General features: G+C 41.8%; 1 protein-coding gene across 1 annotated transcript; it reads left to right on the top strand.

The window, feature by feature from the left end:
- The first annotated feature begins 12,438 nt into the window (after window positions 1-12,438).
- LOC115917230 (ovalbumin-like) lies at window positions 12,439-17,362 on the top strand. Its single transcript, XM_030970999.1, has 7 exons — window positions 12,439-12,635; window positions 13,251-13,301; window positions 13,861-13,989; window positions 14,608-14,725; window positions 15,400-15,542; window positions 15,720-15,875; window positions 16,967-17,362. Exons 1-7 carry the CDS (start codon window positions 12,468-12,470, stop codon window positions 17,360-17,362), a joined length of 1,161 nt encoding a protein of 386 aa, XP_030826859.1. The 5' UTR covers window positions 12,439-12,467.
- The last annotated feature ends 7,041 nt before the right edge of the window (window positions 17,363-24,403 follow it).

Genomic DNA, 24,403 nt, shown 5'->3' with positions numbered 1-24,403 from the left:
ATTACTGTCCAACATGATACAAAAGAAATAATCCGAATTCTACAAAGAATAAAACAAAATGCAGATCATCACTGGTGGGATGTGATTTTTGGGTGGTCACCGACGGCAGAGGGAATCTTTAATAAGTTGTGCCACCCCATTGTAGTTTTGCTAATACTAGTTGGAATAAGTTTAGGATTATCTACTATATTGCTAATTTGGAATTGTAAAATACTACGACAAATAGCAGTATTAACCTCCTTATCAAATGTACATGGAAACGTGTTGAGGGATACTTATTGACATAGGGGTTTGCATTAAGTAAAAGAATTTACTTATTTTCTAGGAAAGGGGGGAAAATGAGGCATGGTAAAATCCCCCTAGAGCAAAAAGGGTAAAAGGTGCTTTTCTGTGTCAAGTTAAGGCCAAAGAGAAAGGCTGCTTCGATAGAAAAACAAGAAGATAAAGAGGAGACAGTGAAATGAAAACAGAGACACCGCGGGAACAGGACAGGGACACAAGAAATTCCTTCTGATAATGAAAATTAGCAGCAAAAGTCACTGCGAAATTCATAGAAATGAATATGTATGAGCCTATTGTGAAATTGTATGCATATGCATTTGAAAGGGGGATAAAAGGGAGGACTGGGGTTCGCAAAGGTGCGCATGCCCTTTTAAAGAGAGCAGTCACCAGACACACACAGAACAGCATTTGAAATGCTGTGTGAACTACGTGTGCCCTTTCTTCTTATGTCGTTTGGGGAAGGGTTGAAGATGACATATTTTCCCTGCCCTTTGGGGAATATAAATTTCTGAGACCATTCCACATCCCTCTGCATATATGACTTGTGAGAGAGGCCTGCTGTCTCCTAAGCAAACCAAATCCATGGCTGAAGGCACGAGATTTAGCAGGCATTATGCTGTAACCATAGTCACTAGAGGAAGTGAGAGAACCCTCTGGACTCCAGGGCAGAGCTGTCCTGGGTTCCCAAATGGTATTTGAGAAAGCACAACATGCTGAATCAAACAGAAAGGTTCATGTCTGCTAAAAAGGCTTCGATACAGAGCAGGGCTTTCTGTTTCTTGGCTAGTGAGCTAAAATTTATCAATAGGGAAAAGGGACAGCAGAGAGGAGATTGTCAAAAAGCAGCCAAGGGTGCTTGGCAAGGAAAGGGGATACACAGCAGGAGGTGACAACAAGACCAGAAAGGCAGGGGCTTTCCCCATAATTTATTAGATGCTGCAGTTCCCTACACTACCGCTACAGTCCAGTGATTGCCAAACAAGCCTGTGGTGATGAGGTAGGTCAAATATCAAGCCTGCAGGTTAAATCCACAAATCAGGGTCTGTAGTGCTCCTAACCAGAACACTATTGTACATTGAGGAGTTAGTGACCACGTAAAAATGGATCTGATCAGGCTGATCAGTGTGTGCAGTTTTGTGTTAAGTTATGTTGCACATACTGCTTAGTGTCCGGGACCATACAGTGCTGAACATATCATGTGGCTATGGGCTAAACTTCATCTGCTAATCATAATGGAGAACCTCACAGATGGTCCCGAACTGACACCCTGTGATGATGTTGCTGGCATATCCTTGTCTTTATCTTGAAGTGAAGCAGCATTTTTCTGTATACTTTCATTCATCAGTAGAAATGATAAACAGAACATACCCATAAAAGTATAAAGATCACATCATCAGTGAACCTTTGCATGCATGGGATATGCACAGTGTGCTGTTCCCTGAAGAAAGATCCATCCAATGCTGCACCACTTCAGGATCTGACCACTGGAAGGGACATGAAACTGACTATGCTCTCTCCTTTCCCCTTCTCATGTCATTTCCAATAAAATAATTTTAATACCTTTAATTTTAATTCCTTTAATAATTTTCTTACTAGTGTCCCAAATGAACACTTGCAGTGTCCATCTTGCTGAGGTTCATGGCCAGGCAAAGGCATGCAAACTAGCAAGGTCCAGTTAAGAGACTCCACTGAAATTCTTCTCTTGAGCGAGGGGGATGTAGACCCCCATGGAGGCATCTCACAGCTCTGCCACAAACAGTGCCCAGATTCAAGGCATGGAAGGTGCTTCGCGTGTCCCTGAGCCCACACAGTCAAACTCTTAGGAAAGGGGTGATCTCAAGAGCAGAGGTTTCTGAAGTGCTGAGTGTTATGGAGGCAGTGACAGAGGTTGACTATTTGGTATATCTTCTGACATAGGAACTTAATGGCTTTAAAAGAGGTTAGCAGAAAGCAGTGAAAAAATCCCAACACACAGAGGTAGCTGACAACAAATAGCTGAATGATGGAATTAATGGTCAAAAAATGCGGAAGATGATAAAATTTCACATGACTTTAATGGGAAACTGGACAAAACCATGGAAAATAAATAAGTTGAGAGGTAATAAATATATAGAAAATACTATCAGCTATTTAAGTTCCAGGACTGACAACAGCCAGTGTTAGGACTCAGAGAGCACAACCATCTTCAGCGAGAGATTTCCCCAGCACCCTCTGCACATGGGCCTGGAGCCTGTACTGGGTGCTGGCACCATTTGTGAGAGGAGGACATGAACTGTTCTTGGCCATTTGCAGCAGACCCTGTAATGAATGAAAAAAACTCATTGTGTGCCAAATCTCCAGTCAGAGGAGCACACAGCACCTCTGCTCAAGTGTAATTAAGAAAGAGTGGACAGAGACATGTGACAGGTGTGTTTGGAGAAACAAAAGAGAGAAGACATGGGGATGTTAATAAGAAGGGGGTGTTATAAAGAGCACAGCTGAAGGCACACTCTTGGGTGTCACCTCTGGGGCATTGCAGCCACAGGCAGCTCATGCCAGGACAGTAACACTCCAGAGGAACTGCAGCCTGCTGGTCACTGAGGCTGCAGCAAGGACATCCCTGTGGAACTGCAGCTCTTGAAGCAGACTAGAGCACAGGATAAAAGTGAGCAGGAGCATCTGGCAGATATAAACAGTTATACAGCAATCACAACCTCTTCCACTGCTTGCTGCTTCACCAAAGGGGCTGGTGAGCACTGAGTATAACAAGGAAGCTGAAACTAGTAAGCATAAGAGGAGACTTTTTGTATTGAAGTGAAGTGTGGGGAAGCAGAATGAAAGGTCAGTTTTTTTCATACTTTGTTACATTGATTTGTCAGCTACCAAGTAAACAACAAAAATTTAATGTTAATCACCAAGAAATTAAGTGAAACTCCCCAAGTCAAAGCTGTTGCCCACAACAGAAACTTGTTTCAGCCTGGACACAGCACTGAAGTGCACTGCAGGTTCCTGTCTCCAGTTCTCCCTCCTGACAGACCTCAGTCCTAAGCCTTGCAGCCTTGTCTCCAGGCTCATCTCTTTTGCTTATAAGTGTATGACTGAGCTCTGAGTGCATTAATGAATTTGTAATAGTCCTGCACTAATGAAATTTGTAAGAGTCCTGGAGCTTCTCCCACACCTGTGACCCCAGGAGTTCTAAGCTACGTGCTGGACTTTCAGTTCCCATGTGTATTACATCAGTGGTGTGTCACTCTCCAGTTCAAACACAGCTGTGCCCATTCCTGCCCAAGGACTCCTAATGTGACCTTGGCCCTGGCTTGTGATCACTGGATCTGGACCTACCTCTGTTGTGTGAACTGACTTTGTGGTCAATGCTGTCTTTGCACCTGCCTCATAGCCATGACGCTGCCTTAGGATCTGGACTGTCCATGGTCTCCAGGCCTGCTCTGCTCAGCTGCTGAGCCCTGGCTGGTGAGGCTCCAGCTGAGGCATCCCCCATACCTCCCGGTGTATTCCTCTTTGGGAAAAGATGGCCCTTGCTGCTCCCTGACTGTGAGCTCAGTCCTCCTGAGCCCTGCCAAGCACCAAGAAGCCTGGGTCTCTGGTCACACAGGACCTTGTCCTTACAAACCTTCCTGATCCCCACAAAGCACTCACTCATTACTCAGAGCCAGGCTCCTGAATAATCCCCTTCCACCCGGCCAGACCATCCTCCTTGGCTTGTTCCTGACCAGCCTCTGGGGCCTGTTGGGGTGGCCTGACCATCTCACTCAGTTCTTGACCTCTCATGCCACGTCCATTTCCTATCCACTGCCCTTGTCCCAGCTCTGTGTCCCCTGAAACAGCCCCCTAGCACCCCACAGCCACTGAGCCACTCTGAAGTGAGTCCCTCCTGGGCACAGGTCTCCCTGAGGAGCAAGGGCACGCTGTCCTCACAGGGGAGGCTGCACTAGAAGCCCTCAGTGGCCTTGATCTTCCATGGGACCTCTCCCACCTGCCCAAATCCCCAGACCTCATGCTACCCCCCGCCCCAGGCCATCAGCCCCTCCCCCAGTGACACCACATCAGGGGTTGTTCTCCTGTTCCCCTCAGTCCTGCCCTGCTTGGCCATGGCCTGCTTGAGAACAACTTGTACACTCATTTCCTGGCTTGAACTTGAGCCTACTCTGTCACTGCTGACCTGCCTCGTAGTCACTGGATCTGATTGCAGCCCTCACTCGTGGAGAGACTTCCCAGCTTATATTGCCTCATGTTCTGAAGGCTTGGTTGGACCTGTCACCCTTTCAGGGTCAGTCCATTTTCCCTTGCTCAGGTGCTATGGGGCTGGGCCCTGATCAGACAGCCTCCCGTTCCACAGGCAGCAACCAGCTCTCCTTGCTCCCTAACCCTAGGCTCTGGAAATGGACCATGGCCCTGGCTCTCCTCTTGCTGTGTCCATGGATGTTGGAGGACCCTGTCACTGACATTTGGTTCTGCTTCCCCATGGTCAGATATTGTGGCGAGGGCACTGCCCTCCTCGAGGGCTGACTCTTGGCCCAGCTCACTGTCCTCATGGAGCAGCCCTGCTCCTGCTGCTTCTCTGAGTACAGACAGCTTTCCACCCAAAATATTGCCTGCTTACTCAGGCTATAGCTCTCCAATGTGACTACAAGGATATTATGGGAGATCATCCTGAAGGCCTTACTAAAATCAGGTGTACAATAACCTCTGCTCTCCCTTTGTTTATACAACAAGCTGTCCCATCCTAGACACCAATGATGTTTGTCGGGAGAGATTTGTCCTTGGTAAATCTGTGCTGGTTTTCTTCATCATCTTTTATTCCTTCACATGTCTCAAAATGTTCCCAGGAGGCTATGCTTGGAAGCCTTCTGCAGGGATTTGAGCTCAAATACAATGGTACACCAGGGCGTTAGTGACCTACATAGCATTTGACAGGAGAAGGTGCAGGCCTGAGCTTGCTGAGCGTGGATCTTGGCTCCCCATCCTGTGCTGTCCTGCACATCGCCCTGGGCTGCAGCATGAACTCTGTGTGCAAGGCAGAAGGGAGGAACCTGTAGGTAGCTTCCACTTAGCATGAGTGACTGGATCCCCTGCCTCCTTGCATTTATCATAAAGTGAAGCAGCAAGTCTTCATGTGAACATCCTTCTGTTTCTCAGAAAAATTAACTGCTTTCTTCTTTAAAAATTCCTGCAAGAGCTCTAAAGACCAAAGTGTCAGTGAACACCTATCTCCATGGATGGGACTTGCATTGCATGCCAGTCCTTAACTGGTGATCTTTCCAATGCTGCACTGTCACAGACATTTCTTTTATGAAAAATCCTCTCTCAGGATTTTTCCTGCTGGAGCTGAGAAGTTTCAGCAACAAGATGTAAACCATGATTGTCTGCTGCTGTGGAATGCAACAGGTGGATCTGTCATTGGTCTGGTGTGGATGTTTTGGTTCACTGACCAGTCACAGCAGAGCTAGCTCTCGCAGTTCGTCAAGGCCAGCTCGTGTGTTATCATTCTTTACTTTTCTATTCTTAGCTTAGCAAGCTTCTGAAAAGCTCTCCTTTTTTCTTTTTTTTTAGTATAGTTATATCATATGTATATAGCATAAAATAATAAATCAAGCCTTGTGATAATGGAGTCAACCTTCTCGTCTCTCCCTTCATCCCAAGAACCCTTGTGACAACCGTCACACTGCACAGCTTAGGGCTCTCTGCAACTAAAGGAATATCACAGAATCACAGAATCAACTAGGTTGGAAAAGACCTTTGAGATGATCAAGTCCAAGCTATGACCTAAGACCACCATGTCAACTAGACCATGGCACTGAGTGCAACATCCAGTCTTTTCTTAAACACTTCCAGGGATGGCGGCTCCACCACCTCCCTGGGCAGCCCATTCCAATGCCCAATCACCTTTTCTGTGAAGAATTTCTTCCTAATGTCCAACCTAAATCTCCCCTGGTAGAGCTTAAGAGTAGGTCCTCTTGTCCTATTGCTAGTTACCTGGGAGAAGAGGCCGACCCCCTTTCAGGTAGTTGTAGTGAGTGACAATAAAAATTATCTATATTATCCTCTTTTTCCTTTCAATGTTAGCTGCAATAAATGGTATTTTGAGCAGTGTCTTAGAGATTGTGTTTTTCTTGACACAGATCATAATGAGTACTAATCCTTAGCGCCTTGCAGCAGTGCACTACACCTTTTCAGTGACTGCAGAGACCTGTAGTCTCCTCAATTCTCCTCCTTTTCCTTTCTGAAAATCAGTCAGTTTTTCAAATCATCAGGAACCTTCTTCAATCATCCTGATTTTCTTTAGTCTTCATTTTGCTGTTGTACTTAAAAAAACTTTTCTTACCGTTTTTCACATCCCTTGTCAGTTTTCCTTCCAGCACAGTTTGTGCTTTTCAGATTTCATCTCTGAGTGTGTGGTGAAAGCTTCTATACTCCTGCCTGGTGGACTCTCCTTGCTTTCAACTCTTGCACACTTGTGTTTTGCATTTGAGCTTGGACAGAACGAAGGCACCTTTATCATCAGAGACAGGTTGCTTCCACAGGAAGTTATGTGGCAGGTATGGAAGCAAGGAAAAGGCTTTGGATGTATGTGAGGCTAAAACTCATTCAACCACAGTGAGGATGTTTTTCAAACATGGGAGTCAAAGACCTCCCATCCAACCCATTGTTGGCCTGGGATGTGATCACTGAAAATTATGCCATGAAGGTCACACCAACCTATGTCAGGGGGAGCAGTAAGAAATCATCATCTGTACAATGAAGTCTGTCCGTGTCAGTTTCAAATGAATAAAGGGATAAGATATGTCATATGGGATATTGCAATGACAATTAAGAGCAATGACAAATGCCCTGTTACTGTCTATGACAGATCTGTCTGTGAGAGATCAAGGCAGTACTGCAGGCAACAGTGCACATCTCCAATGGAATAGAGCTGTTGCAGGAAGGGCTATGGGCACCTGTCTGAAGGAGCTTGACCAGATACTTCATTTGCTTAGTATGGGGGAAAAAACCAGAACCATAGAACAATGAAGAGAGAAACCATCGTTAGCTACAGCACCCAGGTCTGCAATGGTAACAAGTGAGACAGTCAGCTGCAATCAGTAAATCTCTCTGTGACTGATTACCTCTGTCCCTGATTGAAAGCCAGCTTCTAGAGTCACAATGTGGAATGAAGACAAACACAAAACAATTAATATGCTCCTTTCTATTGCCAAAAGAGCAGGATCAAGGACAGAATCCCAAGTTCTGAATAGGTTTTTGTGATTAGATGAGAGGCTTTGTTCTGTGAGCTGACCTGGACTTCATATTCTTTTGGTTAAGAAGTTCCTTTTATACTGTCAGTTGTCCAAAGCTCAGGTACTCAAGAGTCTGTTGGTTTAGGGACAGCTCCACAATGAAATGCCTGGCTGACGAAAGGGCAACGGAGCCTTAGCTGACCTCTTTCTTGGGACAAGCATTGTCAAACAAGGATGTGTGACTGAACTGTTTGTGCTGCTTGCACAGCTGTGCTTGACAGGACAATCCATTGCCAGTTGTCCCAGGTAGTCTTCCAAGTGCAGGAAGGTTTGCTTACTTTAGACCTCATGTCAAGCAGACTGTAAAAGACATTTTAGGGTTGATGTTATGCTGCTGGTCTGCTCTGATCCAGTTCTTCATTTGCTCATGGGTATATCCTGTCGCTTAAAATGGGCCTTGCATTATCTCCCAGTCTGAGCACAGAAAACCACACCAGACCCCTCATAAAGAACACAGCTTCCCTTTATCAAATATTATCACAGCAGAGCTTTTTATCCTCCATGTATTTGCTTATTGTGGCTGTGTTCTAAACCTGAAACTCCAATTCTTGGAGAGAAAACATGATTTTCATATAACTCATGGAACAAAGCCCTGCATCAAATGCATACAAAGCTGTTCTGAAGATCTGGAACCAGGACACTACACAGAAGTTAAACTCACCAGATTAAAAAAAACCACTGGGATAATTTTAATTCTATTCTTGCAGTGTGATAGTGTGTAAAAAAAAAAACTATCACCAAAAGTGCAGCTTCTTCCTGAGTATGTTTGTAAGTCCTAAAATTCAGGTCATACGAGATGAGCTCTACTTGTGATACAGGTCTGGACACTTCTGTAATTCATGTATGATAGACCAGACGAAGGGAAGGGGAATCATGGTTGTTTAGCAGAGAGTCTTGAAGGACATTTGAATGGCAGATTTCACTGAGTTAAATACACTGACCAACTCTCACATGCAGCAATTGAAGACCAGTGTGGTGGAAGTAGAACTAAACCCTTGTAGACATAAAGTGGCCCTGAACAAAAAAGGATAAAGAGTGAAAATAGTGGCATAAATCTGAGGTGCACTATAAACAATGTGAGAAAACAGCTTATTAGGTGAAGACACACAGGTTTGAAGAATCATGAAGTATCTCAAATTGGAAGGAAACTATGAGGATCATTGAGTTCAGCTCTCTGATCCTTGCAAGACTACCTACAAATAAACCATATGACTAAGAGCATTGTCCAGATATTCACTGAACTCTGACACACTGGGTGCTGTGACCACTTCCCTGGGGAGCCTGTTCCAGGGTGTGACTGACCACTCTCTGGATGAAGAACCTTTTCTCAATGTCCAGTCTGAGCTTCCTTTGATGCAGCTTCATTCCATTTCCGTGTGGCTCATCACAGGTCACCAGAGAGAGGAGAGCAACACCTCCCCCTCCACTGCACCCATTGAGGAAGTTGTAGGCTGAGATGAGGTCACCCCTCAGCCTTCTCTTCTTGTCCTCGAGGCCTTTTACCATCTTTGTCACTCTCCTCTGCACAGGCTCTTACAGTGTGATGTCCCATATTGAGGTGCCCAAAGCTGCACATAGGACTCGAGGTGAGGCCACATCAGTGCAGAGTAGAGTGGGAGAATCACAGAATCAGAGAACAGTTTGGGTTTCAAGGGACCTTAAAGATGTCCTCTGCCTTTGGCAGGGTCAATCACCTCCCTTAACCAGCTGGTGATGCTGAACCTGATGCACCCCAGTATGTTATTTGTCCTTTTGGCTACCAGGACACACTCTTGACTCATATTCAACTTGCCATTGACCCAAACCCACAGATCTCTTTATGAAGGGCTGTTTTTAATCTCTTATCCCCCAGTCTGTACTTGCAATGAGGATCACCCCATCACAGATGGAGAATCTGGCACTTGCTCTTGTTAAATTTCATACCTTTGGTGATTCCTTAGCTCTCTGGTCTATCCAGATCTCTTTCTAAGACTCTCGAGGGAATCCACAGCTTCTCCTAGTTCAGCACAGCTGGCATTAGCCCATTTTGGCATGTTCACTTCAGCTTTTTCATCATCATCTTAGAAGGATGACAAATAATCATTATTTTGTAGGCACAAAGCCTAAAAGGAAAGCAACATGTGATACATGCCCTGTGACTTGGGGTCCAGGCACACCCCCCACTGTTTAATCATATGTCGGATTTCCTTCTGGCTTCCTAGCACTTCTGCCTCTCCTGATGTCCGTGTTACACCTCACCTCACCTCCTGAGCTACGCACTGACACACAATGGCTCATCAAGGGGAATGTAGATTTACATGGCACGTTTATTTTCACAAGAGGAAGCAGACTGAGGCAAAGAACACTACATGGCCTAAACTTTTGACAGCAGTACAGGAGACTACTCTGCTTAACAGAGATCACAGTTATGACCCATATGTTCTAAAGAATTACATAGTACAGGCTTTGAGATTCTCCTCCTGCCTTCCCCCCTTCTCCCCCCGCTTTTAGAAATCACACAGTGCTTTGCAGAGGTCAGAACAGTTCCTTAACTGTTTGTCCATTCTATTATTCCAATACAGAACAATAGCTTTTATAAATGAAATATATTTGCTATTATATATTATGATTGTCCCACAGACCATGAACACTCTAGCTGGATTTCACAGTTCCTACATCATCTATCATGCCATTAAGTTACTCATGGAAGATCTGAGAGATACAAGGCAAGGGCATACACAAATACATTTGGAACTGACTTTTTTTTATTTTATCTAGAGTTTTGGTTTACCCCAAAGGTAGAGGGTAAGGGCTGTTAACCCCTGAGAATAAAATACTTTGCTATAAAAACACACTTACAGAAAGATCTTTTTATAAATATTCCAGCTTCTCAAAGAAAATGTTCCTGGTTTTGACTTTCATCTCAACTGGTTTTGTTGCATGCACCCTACTTTATTTCCCCAGCTTTTTAGAAGAATAAAAGGCTAAGTCCTGTCCTCCTATCCCTTCTGTCCAGCATGGCTGCATTTTGTACATTCAGAAAGGACTGACTGAAAGAGAGTTCTGGTCTATTAGTACAACCATGATAAAAAATTGACTAATTATTGACATATTGACTAATAACTGCTAATTATGTGTGACATCACTAAGGTTTTTACATTTTTTTGTTTTTTACTGCCATCCCAGTATCTCATTGCAAATGAGGAATGTTTCCCAGCCTCTTCTCCAGCCAAATGGTTCTGATATACTGGTGGAAAGCACTGTTAAAAAGCATACAATACTAATATTTGTTCTCCCTTCAATCAAACCCAAACCCACTGAAACAAAAAAACTGACCTAATACCATTAATTTATTTTTATGGTGTCAAAAGTCAAACTTCTGAGGGACAGCAGTGGGTGGGTCACAACTCAGACTGTATAAATTCCCAAGGGCTCAGCCAGTATACCCATGTACAGCTGGAAAGCTGTATTGTCTTTGGTGCTGAAGCCTGAAGGTAAGCATCTCTCTAGAAAAATGTACCTTCTTACTGCATTATTCCTTTGTTCTGACTAAACTTAAAAAGAGAGAAGTTATTGTCTTGTGTTTGATATTTTTCAGGACAGAATATTTACATGATGTTCTCTACAAATCTCACCAGTGTACATGCATTCTACACTATTTTATTATGTGTAAAATCTGAATGTTTGTGGTTTTGAGGAGGTTTTTAAAGTTATTCTCTATGCTTAAAATGTTATTTTGTGCTCAAAACATTATTTTATTTCAGAGAATCTTATCTTCCCATTCTGTATCTTTTAAGACTGATTTTGACAGACAAGCAATAAGTTTCCTTGCTTGACCTCTGGTTCAAAAGAGTGCATTGAGAGCAGAACTGTGGTGCTCAGAGAATTTGCTAAGTTTATTTTAGTGTGAAATTTCTCTAAGAGTTGCATTCCTGAAAAATACAGTTGGTGAACACAACATACAAAGGTACGTGGGCGCACAGATGTACAATTTTTAAATAACTTATAAGTAGGAACATGTATACAGAAAGGAATGTGAGAGAAAAATGTGTGTGTCTGTATGTGTATATCCAAGAAGACAGTCACAAAACACTTTGGTAGAGTTTAACACTACAAAGAGAAACTCGAGATCCTAGTATTTAGCTCCTATGTAAGGGGCTGGATTTTGAAAAACAGAAATTTAATTTCTCAGACAGGTTATAGTCTGAGAAATCATAGCATGTTTATGCAAAGCAAACTATACCTGAAAGCACAATACAATGAAACATCAATTTTGTGCATCAGTCTTGCTCCTAGATTCAGTGACCTTAGACAAATTGTATTGCCTGCCCATGCTTCTGTTACTAAAACAAGGGTAAGCTACAGGCCTTTGAAGATCTACACAGTAAGTACTGTGCAAAAAATAGATACTTTATGACACCTACTTATTTTTAGAAAATACAAATAGCTAGCCTCTGCTTTTACCTTTATCCGCCCAGACCTAAACCAAATGGAAATCTAATTTATACTTAAATTTCCAGCTTTGCAAGTATATGAAAGAGAGAATATTTTCTTGTTTTCATCAAGCTACTACAAACTACTAAGGAATTATAGCCTTCAGTGAATGAAAAGAAGTACAGGTAATTGTTGTTTGACTTCTTTGAAAAGGTAAACAGAAATCACATACAGATTCCAGAGCTCTGAGGAGCTGTTAAAAAAGGTGAATGTATAGAAATGCAGAAGGAAACAGATTTGTGAAAACAGTTTCTAACATGCATGAGAGGTGAGCATAGAAACAGACATGTTAACATAGAATGATTTCCAAACTACTTGTTTATATTTTTTAGCCTGAAAATTCCTATTAAAGTGCACGTGTTGTGTGTGTGTATGCTATTCCCATCATTACATTGCTATTGTCCTTCTGCTCTTTGCTCTAGGCAATACTGCAGCACAATGGCCTCCATTGGTCCAGTGAGCACAGAAGTTTGCTGTGACATATTCAGGGAGCTGAGAAGCCAGAGAGTCCAGGAGAATGTCTGCTACTCCCCTCTGCTCATAATTTCAACACTCTCCATGGTCTACATAGGTGCAAAAGATAACACCAAGGCTCAGATAGAAAAGGTGAGACTACATTGAGGATTTAAACCCTCCTGCTGCTCAACAGAGCCACAGCCCTTAATGATATGATAATGTCCCTCAGAGGCCAAAAAATGTGGATCCAGAGTTATCAAAAGCTGTGGCCACCTGAAACTCCCACAGTGCTAAATAAGCCCAAAATCTTGAGACTGGATTTAAATTTTATCATAGTTTAGCAGTAGAATTCTAAAAGACAAAAATACATTCTAGCAACACTTTTATTTTTTTTTTTTGAATAGGGAAAGGAAATAAAATCTATAGGGAAAGAGCCAAAACATATCCACAGACTGCAAAGTGTTTCATGTACTTCCTACAGCTCTCACTATCTTTATACAGAGTGGCTGGCTTGTTACCTACAAGAAGGTTGACATTATTGGTAGCACACACTGGAGCAGAATCCTAGATGCTCAATAGAAAAAAAGATCATCTAAGCAGGCAACAGTATGCATGGCTATTCAGAGATGGTATAGATAGATTGCACTTTTTGAGTCATTCTCAGTTAGTCAATAGGTTTGCTTCAAACATGATGTGTTAATCTCTGTTGCATAACCTTTTTCTGGTCATACCAGTTATTTCAACTACTGTTATTCTTAATTACAGGCTATCCACTTTGATAAAATCCCAGGATTTGGAGAGAGTACTGAATCTCAGGTACAGAAACAATTTAATCCCTTCTCTATGTCGGTTTCTCCTGGGAGCAAAATCTATCAGATAAAGGAGTCTTGTAGCAGTTCCAACCCTACTCCAATGTGCAGCCAGTGCCCTTCATCCAGGATTTGGGGGAACACCTCATTCAAAAGAATGAACAGAGAAGGCAGGTAACAGAGAATTCAGAGCAAGCATAAAATTAAACCCATCACCATAATATTGGGCCCATAGGGGGAAATTATAGATATTTGTATAATTAGGCAAAGTAGCTGGGTGCTAGTGGTTAAAGAGAACGGGTTGGGAACTGGTCTGCTGAAGCTAGATTACTGTAACAGAAAATTAAAAGCCCCCCACAAATGGTATGAGGAAATTACAGTAGAAAAACAGCACCGAATTATCCAATGTTATATATTACAAAATTACTATATCAGCATAGGATGAACAATTTTATAAGCAGAAGCATCTGAACTACTCTACTCTTTTCATATAGTATGTAATACCTACTCATCATTAAAACTAGTGTAACATCATCTGTATTTTTATTTGTATTCATGTCAATCAGTGCGGCACATCTGTGAGCATCCATGCTTCACTTAAGGACATTGTCACCCAAATCACCAAACCAAGTGACAATTATTCCATCAGCATCGCCAGCAGACTTTATGCTGAAGAGAAATACCCAATTCTGCCAGTGAGTTGCTCTAAGATCTGATCTGAATGTCAAAACTGTAACTTTCTGTAATGCAAAAAGCACTGTCGGAAGTCTAGGGTCTGCTAAACAAATTTTCTTCCATATGGAAAGATTCTATCTATCACCTGAAAGTCTTGAGAAAAAGTGTGACTAGCCAAAAAGATGTTTGTGCAAAGTACAATAAAGATCCAATCAAGCCAAGGTATAATTAATAAAGAGAACAACTCTTTTCTCAACTTGGAAAACAAACATGACAAAAAACTTCAGGTACTCAAGAATATTCCAAGGTTTTCCATTGAAACAAACATTTAATTTGAAATTCAAGGAGAATACCATTGCAAAAAAAAAAAAAATTAAAAGTGGGCAAAGAGAATAAAAACTCCATACTTAACTGAAATGAATGTTGGGTTTGGATTAAACTCAGTTCTGGAAAATATGTTTTAAAAATGTATATACTCTTGCTTGAAACAATGCATGTCAAATCTTAAGATGCTTATGAACTAGCTCATAGTTACTTAATAAGCAGATTGCTCATATCTGTTAATTTCATTCTTGCCTTTTACATCTGCAAAATGCTTTGACATTCTGATCTGAAAATGGCATACTCTTTCTTTGCAGGAATACATTCAATGTGTGAAGGAACTGTATAAGGGAGGTTTGGAATCTATCAGCTTTCAAACAGCTGCAGAAAAATCCAGAGAGCTCATAAATTCCTGGGTTGAAAGTCAGACAAATGGTAAGAGGAAGCCAAATGTCAGCATAGGTATTTTCCCTTCTGCCACCATGCTTGAACAACACGTGAGAGCAGTTAAGTCAGGTGATGAAAAACCAAAACATCTCCCTGTGCTCATTTTCCTGGATGAGAGATCAGTTCCTAGATACAGAACTATCATCTAACAATTTCTTTTTCCTCATAGACATCCCTGTTAGAGGACTCTCTCTATCTGTAGAAGCTTTGTGGATATGGATATGTAATATTTCCAGTCCTGATAAAAGGGACAGCACTAAAATATGCTTTTTACACACTGACAAATAGTTTGACACCAATGTTTCAACTTTTGTTTGATGAAAAATTAAATGTTTGGTTGGGAGACCATCCTAGGATACAAGGTTCCAATGGTTTTTCCTGTTGACACAAAATTTGCTAATTTTGTATCAAGTAAATCTCTGGATATTATATCTCTCACTATAATTCTTTATAGGGAGAGAAACAACAACCATTGCCAACAGCAGTAAGCAAATCAACCTTGGAACTACAAGATAACAGCTACAAAACTAAAGCAATGTCCTTGCCCTACCACCCTCCTTTCCACAAATTCTTCACCCTCCATTTAATGTTGAAATTGCCAAGTAAGATGTGTTATACACAGATGCATTATACATGTTCTCTTTTCCTGTGCATTTTGAAAGGGTCGATCAAAAATATCCTTCAACCAAGCTCTGTGAGTTCACAAACTGACATGGTCCTGGTCAGTGCCATCTACTTCAAGGGACTGTGGGAGAAAGCATTTAAGGAAGAAGATACCCAGGCAGTTCCTTTCAGAATTTCTGAGGTATGTGGGCATACATCACTTTAAAGGTGTCATGTTCTGGAATTTAAGAAGGGAGTTGACAAGTTGCTGTACAATCTTCCTGAAAAAGAGCAATCATCAGCTTTAACCATAAGCACGCATTTCTACACTCTAGGAATAATCTTTCTGAAAATTGTATCGTTTTCTTTGGTTTTGCAGCAAGAAAGCAAACCTGTGCAGATGATGTCTCAGATTGGTATATTTAAAGTGGCAGAGATCCCTTCTGAGAAATGCAGAATCCTGGAGATTCCATATGCCAGTGGGAGGCTGAGCCTGTGGGTGCTGTTGCCTGATGACATCTCCGGCCTGGAGCAGGTATGCCCCTGGCAGCTGGGTTTCAGAAAACCATGAACACAGTGAAATTTTAGGTGCAAAGATGCTCTTCACAATAAAGTTATCTTAAAGCACATCCCCAGCACAGATCTGAATATTGGCAGCATGGGATTGTTGCATAGAGGCCCGCAGCTCTCTCAGTGGTCCTGCAAAAGTTTGTGTAAGGACGGATTGCTAAGGAACTGCTTTAGAGGGTTAAATTTTTGTCACTGCAGGACAGATTCTTGTCAGATAAACAGCTGTTCCTCCAGCACCTTGAGCTCCAAAGCTTTTATATTTCAATTTCTGCATACTGAGGAACTTATGGGAAGTTCATCTTAGCTTGAGTATTTGTAATTATTGAATGGTTTGACAGCCTTCAACATGCTTCCTTCATGCCTTCAAAAATTAAACTATCTAAAAATTGAATACGAATACTGGAATGATTAAAGCAGTTTCAGAAAGTAAAATATACATGACATATTACTGTTGGTATGAAAAGAATATAGCCATTAGTAGGAATGCAGTTTGAATAGGAAAAGTTATGCAATAAATCCGAGTTCACTGAAATGATTGTGCACTAACTCTAAGAACCTAAATTATAAAATTAAAGAGCCATTTGAACACAGCTAAATTTCTTCAGTAATAGCTGATAGCTCATTTATTACTAAAGAAATTTAGCTGTGTTCAAATGCCTCTAGATACTTCAGATATTAGTAAAACCTTTAACACTTCCTTACTTGGAGGTCTTAAATGTAAAAAGAGCTTAAAACTCATAAGCACAGAATGACTTCTGGAATATATTTCTGAAGAAAAGAAGATAAATTGGCAAGACCTTTGGGAAATTTGCTAAGTAGCCATCTAGTCAGGACTATAAATTGCCAGTGAGCCTATTAAAGAAATAGGAAGCAGGACAGAGAAGAGAGAGTCATGGTTTGCTTTCCTCTTCTAGACACGCTAATCCATATATACCCAGAAAATACACCATAAGAAAAGCAGTCAGTTTAAGAGAAAAAACCCACAAATGGTACTGCATTGCTACAAAAGATGTTGTGCTCTCATCCCAGAGATCTAATTTGTTTGTTTCCTTGCAGCTTGAGACCGCAATCACCTTTGAAAATCTCAAGGAGTGGACCAGTTCTAGAAAGATGGAAGAGAGGAAGATTAAAGTTTATCTCCCCCGCATGAGGATTGAGGAAAAATATAACCTGACATCTGTCTTAAAATCCTTGGGTATCACCGACCTGTTCAGCTCATCAGCCGATCTCTCTGGCATCTCTTCAGCACGGAGCCTGAAGGTGTCTGAAGCATTCCATGAGGCATTTGTGGAGATCCATGAAGCAGGCAGTAAGGTGGTACACTCATCAGGAGCTTGGGTAGATGACACAAGTGTCTCTGAAGAGGTTAGAGCTGACCACCCTTTCCTCTTCTTGATCAAGCACAACCCAACTGATAGCATCTTGTTCTTTGGCAGATGCTATTCCCCTTAAAGAGAGGAAAGCTGAAAGAGTTTCTGTCCCCCACAGCAAGACCCAAAGTGCTGCAGTATCAAGGGTAAAAAGAAACACAAACTTTCTCTTTTATCCATATTTTCTAAAACTGGAATGCTTGATTAAAAAAAAAAAAAAGTTAAGGCAGAAATTGTGAAATTTTGCCTGGAAAGCAGAGGCTCTTTGCCTTTCCTCTGTGCTGAGTATTATTATTTACTCATAGATGAAGAGTTAAAGGAATGAAAATCTGACCCAAAGAAAGCATGAGCATTAACAGAGATGTTCCTGGTGCAATTTAACAATAGTGCCGAATCATCACACTGAAAAAACACATCACCTTTTTTGGGAAAAAAAAGGAATCTTCTAACTTAGCCAGATTTCTCTACAGACAAATTTCATGATGACTGCCCTGGAATAATTCATTCAAAATTTCCTAAATTAAACTCTAAACTACTATCAATCATACCTACTCTGATAAAGCAATTGGTTTTTATTTCTACCCCTGATACTGCAAGGCACTTCCCCCCTTTCTAAGGATGCATTATAGAAATTTTGTAATTAATATTTCTTCTTAAGCCTTTTTGGATCAATCATCATGACCAAGTGTGGTGGTTTTGCAGGTTGCTATTCAAATTTTCTCCATGTGTCCTATCCCTGTATACAGTGGGTCTTGTGGGTGTACACTTTTGCTCCTTTAATCATAATAAAAACTTAAGCAAATGCTTTTCATTTGGATTATTTTAAATGCACCTGGGACAGGGTAATCCTGGCTATGTATACAAATCTGGAGCTTTGGGTGGATGGCAAGTTGAACATGAGTCAGCAGTGCCCTGGCAGCCAGGAGGGCTAACCTGGGGCATCCTGGGGGGAATAAAGCACAGCACGGCCAGCCAGGCAAGGGAGGGGATTGTCCCTGCTCTGCACCAGGGCAGCCCCACCTCCAGTGCTGGGGGCACTTTTGGGTGCTACTGTATAAGAACATAACACTCTAAGAGCGTGTGCAGAGGAGGGGGACCGAAATGGTGAAAGCTCCCAAGGGCAAAACTTAGAAGGAGTGTCTGAGGTCACTTGGCTTGTTCAGCTTGGAGGAGAGGAGGCTGAGGGGTGACCTCATCTCATCCTACTGGGGGCAGGGGAGGGGGAGGTGCTGCTCTCTATCTGGTGACCAGCAAGGGCACGAGGAAATGGAATGAGGCTGTTTCAGGATTGGACATTAGGAAAAAAGTTTCTTCATCCAGAGGGTTGGTCACTGGAACAGGCTTTCCCAGGAAAGTGGTCATTGTGCCATGCCTGTTAGAGTTCAAAGAGCATCAGGACAATGCTCTTAGTCATATGGTTTGTTTATAGATAGTTCTGTGAGGAGCAGGGAGTTGGAAGTAATGATCCTTATGAGTCTCTTCCAACTTGAAATATTCTATGTTTCTGCAATTTTTCCGCCTGAGTTGGTTCATTGATTTCAGAGAGATGAGGAATAAGTCTGTTGTAACTCTGGGCTAAGATAGATTATTCAGACCAATTTTCTGCCGGGAAGGGACCTGTGTGACCCATACTCTCTCATGCATGCTACTTAAACTAGTCAGATGCAACAATTTCTGCACAAAACATGATTCATCCAGTTTCTCTGAAACAGCAGTTGATAAGCAGTCTGAAAGGCAGCTGGATATGTGCAGAATCTATATGCCACTGAGACAAAGCCCTGCCTTAGAGAATACAGGGGAATGGGAAGGAGTTTTTACTTATCTTTATGGTATGTTTACAAAGCTTTATGGGCTTTTATTCAGAAGCTAAAGAGAATAACCATGCTAAGAGATGGAATGTCTATGGTGAGTTATAGTTTTTCTCTGGAATTATTCATCTCTTTGACACTGAAGCAAGAAAGGAAACAGAACTGTGAGGAACTGTCACAAAAAAGCACCAGGAGAGTGAAACAGAAAAATTTTGGGGGTGCAGTCACTGGAAGAAGGCTATGCTCTTTCCTGATTCTAGTATATACAGCATAGCACCAGCGCCGGGAGAACTGTGGTGGAATGTTTTTCCAGTTCTACCACACAATATTCGCTTGTTCTACTTGCTTTGGATTTCCCTGCCCCATCCTCCAAAATAACACATACTTTGGCAGGACCTCGGGGACACAATTTGCTGGTAGCAAAGATGATCTTGCAAAAGAACAAAGATAACATGACACCACCTTCACTGGTGTGTAAATAGTTCAAATATATTCCTTCACTTTCTTTTATCTTAGCTGATTGCTGATCAAGAGATAACAATGGGGAAACTTATTGCAAGACAGCTAATAGTGTGTTTACTATGGTCCTAGAGTTTCTGTTGATCTGGTCATGGAAATAGGGCACCTAAATTCCCAAGGACACTTAAATTTCAGCAAATTTTTTCTAAAACTGCAGTATTTCCAGGCTGTTTAAGTTTTTATCAATTAAAGCATACTTCTTCACAAACAGAAGACACAAGTAAGTCCATCTGCTCCTGTATGTAGACAGATATTTTCAGTGCTACCTCCTGATTTCTGTTGACTTCAGCTGCCAGCACAGCAACAAGCAGTCATATTCTTGTCCTCAGTAGTCACTTCCTTGAAAGAAACAACCCCCATGTGCTCCCAGTCCTGTTTTCAGAAATAATTTTGGAATTTGGCAAATCATATCCCCATTAAGGAATGGATGCCAGAGTCCTCAGATCTCAGAGAAATATTTGTTTGAACGCCAGAAGTTTCAATAACCTCCCACATCTGAGGTACTGCAGCTCCTGTAATAACAGGCACCCAAAGTACTGGCCCCTAGAAGAACATGCCTGGATCTAGCCCCAAGCTATGTGCCAGATATCAGACCTCCACCACTCAGCATCAGAGGAACAAAAGCTCAGAGGAACAAATCCTCTCCTTTGTGCCAACAAATGAGGCTACAGCTTCATCTCACCATCCTCAAAGCAAAATAGTTAGCATCATGTCCTAGACACTTCAGCGTTCTTCTGTGTCATGAAGCACAGATGGATTATGCTCTTGTTTGCCCACAGAATGTCTTTGAGCACAAGTATGGAAGAAGGCTCATACAGCTTTAGGACTGTCATTAGAGGCTTTTATTGCTCTACCACCACACCCCACGTATATTTATAATTTCAAGCATGCATTCAAAAGATTAGTGAGTTGTGTCGATACAAGACCACACTTGCTTGCTTTCTTGTGGTCTTACAATGGGAAGTTAATTCCACAGAGATGACAGAATTTGACCCTGGGGCCTTACTATTTATTCCGGCACTAACTGTTCTAATACATTAAAATGCAAGTAATATTGCTTGGTCAAACAAAGTCAGTTATTTGCAAAAATTGGTCTCCTGAAGTTTCCAGAGTTAGAGACTTGTGTTGGAAAGGGCAGCTGACAGTCACCTGGTCTTAACTTCAGAAACACATCAGGGCCCTTCCCAGCCAAATGTTGCATATCTTTAAATTTGGAGAATCCACAGTGCTAGAACTAATTTAATTTTAAAAGTAAAACCAAATATTACTAATGTAGAAGTAGTGTAGACTATCTAGCCAGCTTAGTTTTCTCTCACTAAATGAGAGCTGGCCACATGTGAAAATGAGCCCCACCAGTTCCTTCATTTTGATTCTCCCATGTCCAGTCTGCAAAGCTCTCACTGTTTTCCCTTACTTTTCTTGGAGCCAATGCAAAATACCTCTGAAAATGCCAAGGAGTGTTTAGTCAACCATGTGAACAGGAAATTCCTAGGAAATTCCATTGCTCCTAACAACGACTAGGAACAGAAGTGAGATAATAGATAGCTTCATGCTACACATTTTTAGTCCAGAAGCATAATTTATACTTTATCTACATTTTAGTACTTGGCGATATCACTGGGATATTGTTTGCACCTGGCCTCTATTTCCACATTGCTACAGTATTGAACTTCCCAAGAAAAAGTTTAATACCATACAGTCCAACTGTCTTGTGAAAGGAACAAACAGTCTCAAATTGCATTCTACTCCCAGGAAAAAAACAAACAAACTAATTTTATGCTCTTATTTTTTTAACTCATTCATCACTTTCCTACTTTTTAAAATGCTAGCAATAGCATCCCACAACAGGCAAACAATGAATTTCTATTAGTGGCACCTTCAGAGAACAGGAAAAGGTTCCTAGAGGTGAGCAAATCCTTACAAGGAGGGCTGACTTCTTAGTCACACAGATAAAATTCCAGTTTAGTGGCGCTGATAAGACACCAATAAGGAGTGGGAGAACAGTGAGGTGCCAGATGTGTTTTTGTAAGGAATGGAATTACAGATCAAAGGGGGCAGAGGAGGAATCATTGAACTTCACAGGGCTGTATGCAGGAGCAATTCCTCTTCCTCTTCCTTCTTTTCTCTTTCATTCTGCCTCATTTCCCTTGGATGTGGTTCATTAACCATCTTTCCCCAAGGTGCTGACTATCCCCACCCTTACCATGTCCTCCTTTTTCCTCCTTGCCCTTCAGTAATCTCTACTTCTGTGGGCAGTGAGGGAAGAGGGCAGGGCTGGAGTCAAGGCTTGATTCTAAGAGGAGCAATATCAGGGAGAGGAAGAAAGTGGGAGGACAGTTTACCCCTCCTACTGCCTGGAGGGACTATCTGGTATGAAATGATGCTGTGTCAGCTACAGAGGCCAAGCTGCCTCTGCATGAGGTGGGGAAGAGGCCCTTCCTCCAGCCACAAACAGGGAGCCATTGCTCTGCCTTCCCTACACATCTTCTGGTAAGTTTCCCTAGCCTGATCTTGCCTCTGTTCCACTGAATTAAAATTGGTCTTGACCTATGTGTTGGTCTGTCTATGTTCCCAGACAAGGAATTAGCAACCACAGAAGCCAGGGATATTAAAAAATATAAAGGATATTAAGGAAGATTTAGCCAAAGAAAAGTAAGGGTGATACACCAAGCAGAAAGAAAAGTCTAAAGCAACTGAGAGAGACTACTGCACTAGATTTAAACTACACAGAGAGTTCTGCTTTTGGCTTTCAAAGAGCTAAAACAGCCACAGATATCAGTACAAAAGATAATAGAGCCATGAAGATCTCCTTACAGATGAATCAAAAGAGTTTGGAAATGCTTTGGTAAAGAGCAGATGTTCATCAGGGTAGTTTAAAAGAAAGTCCTCTTTCTTTTAAAATACCCTGCAATACCCTGCAAGTTCACACTTTTCCACTCCCACAAAAGTTTGAGGAACAAAATGAAAACTTTCCATCTTATTTTACCTGAAAGCAGAAATAAACATGAGATCATCTTGTATTACTTGCCGTGTATCAGGTCATTAGTTTCTCCTTGGCTGTGAAAAGCTTGCTAACTTGAACCACGCAAAGGATATCAGGTCTCAAGAGATTGAGATCCTTTGTGCAACAGGCCGGGAATGTGAGAGATGGAAAGATGCAATGGCAAAGCCATTGATGAGACATTTTCAAGTGATGCTTATGACACTACAGCTTAGCTGAGGTCCTTGTCAATCCAAAGAGGAAATTCCACCACAAGCCCTCATTTTTGGGGTCTCCCTCTTCCAGGACAAAGCATTAATGCTGCTGTATGTGCACTTAAGCAGGTAGTTTAGATCAGTTCCAAGATTAGCCTAAAAAGCACAAAACTATGAAGGGGCAGCAAGTGCCAAGCAGCAATGAATAGCAAAGATTTTCTGTACACCTCCTCAAGTGATTATTGGAAAAATTCTCCTAATGAAACTCCTGAAAACACCAACTGCCTTGGGAAACTCCGGGTCTTTCCACCAAGCAAGAATACGTGCAATCAAACTGTATGAAAAACAGAGCAAATATCTAAATGGCTTTCTTAAAAGAGATTCTTTCCTCTATATTCTGCTCTGACACATCAGCACAAGGCTCCTGTTTAGGATGGGCACCTGTTTAGAAATGAGTATTGAAGATACACTGACTTGATATTCACATCCTTCACCTCATAATGTGGCACATCCTTCACGATAGCACTGGAAGGGGAAGATGGGATCAGCTTTCTGATAGAGTAGTTGTGCAGCTGACATACAGTTCCACCCTTTGAGAGATTTCTTTGGAAAAATGACAAGTTTCAGCCAATGTGCACACAAGCCACACATACGTCATGACTCATAATGCAGACTGTGTATCACGGCTGAGAAATTAAGGCCACTCTTCATATTTTTAGCGTCATCCATGACCTGTGATACTTTTAAAATGCTCACTACCTGAGTCATTCAAAGGAAAACTGCACCCTTGCATGTGTGGAAACAGTATGCATATTCATTCACAGATAAACTGCCCCTTTTCAGATATACAAACCAGTCCTTTATCAGAAGTGCTGTGCTTCTTACCAGAGCAGAATTTCTCAGGACAAATATTGCTTTATTAATTACAGTGCCAAAACTAAAGCATGTAGAAGTAATACTGAAGTAAGAGGAATTCTGCTGGGACTGTCAAATTTTACCACACCTTTGCCTCTGCAGGTGTGGAACAAAATGCCTCAAAAATATTTATCCAGGAACCTCACCACACCCTTTGGGAACTCATAAGGTTTTACATAGTGTTAGAGTATGTCAGCAAGGATTGCTTGGCAAGGGAAGGCTTGCAAATCTACTTGTAGGAGGTGCAGAACAGATCACTATCTAATTTGTTTCAAAATAAAGACACGTGTATTATCAACCAAAGCTTTAAAAGGAAAGAGGATACTCAAAGAATTAATATCTCTTTAACTTAAAAACTGAGATTTCAGGTTGATACCATCACACATAAAATTCCTTTACAGCACAGCCCAAAATCTGTAACAATCAGTCTAGGTGATGCATATAGTTGGTTTTTTTTCAGTTGACAATGTAAGGTACAGCTCACGCCATGATCTCAGTTACACTATGACAGAGTTATCACCCAGGAAAAAGCCCTCCTTAGCACAGAAAACGTTATGTTTCTAGTCATAGAATCATGTGCTGAGGTACAAGAGACCCATGAGGATCATTGAGTCCAACCTGCAGAGGACGCCTCAAGAGCCACACAATGTTCCCTGCGAGTTGTCCAAATGCTCTTTGAACTCAGA

The sequence above is a fragment of the Camarhynchus parvulus genome, chromosome 2, assembly GCF_901933205.1.
Source record: "Camarhynchus parvulus chromosome 2, STF_HiC, whole genome shotgun sequence".
Lineage (NCBI taxonomy): Eukaryota > Metazoa > Chordata > Aves > Passeriformes > Thraupidae > Camarhynchus > Camarhynchus parvulus.
Note: the sequence above shows the minus strand (reverse complement) of the source record. Positions and strands in the feature narration are given on the sequence as shown.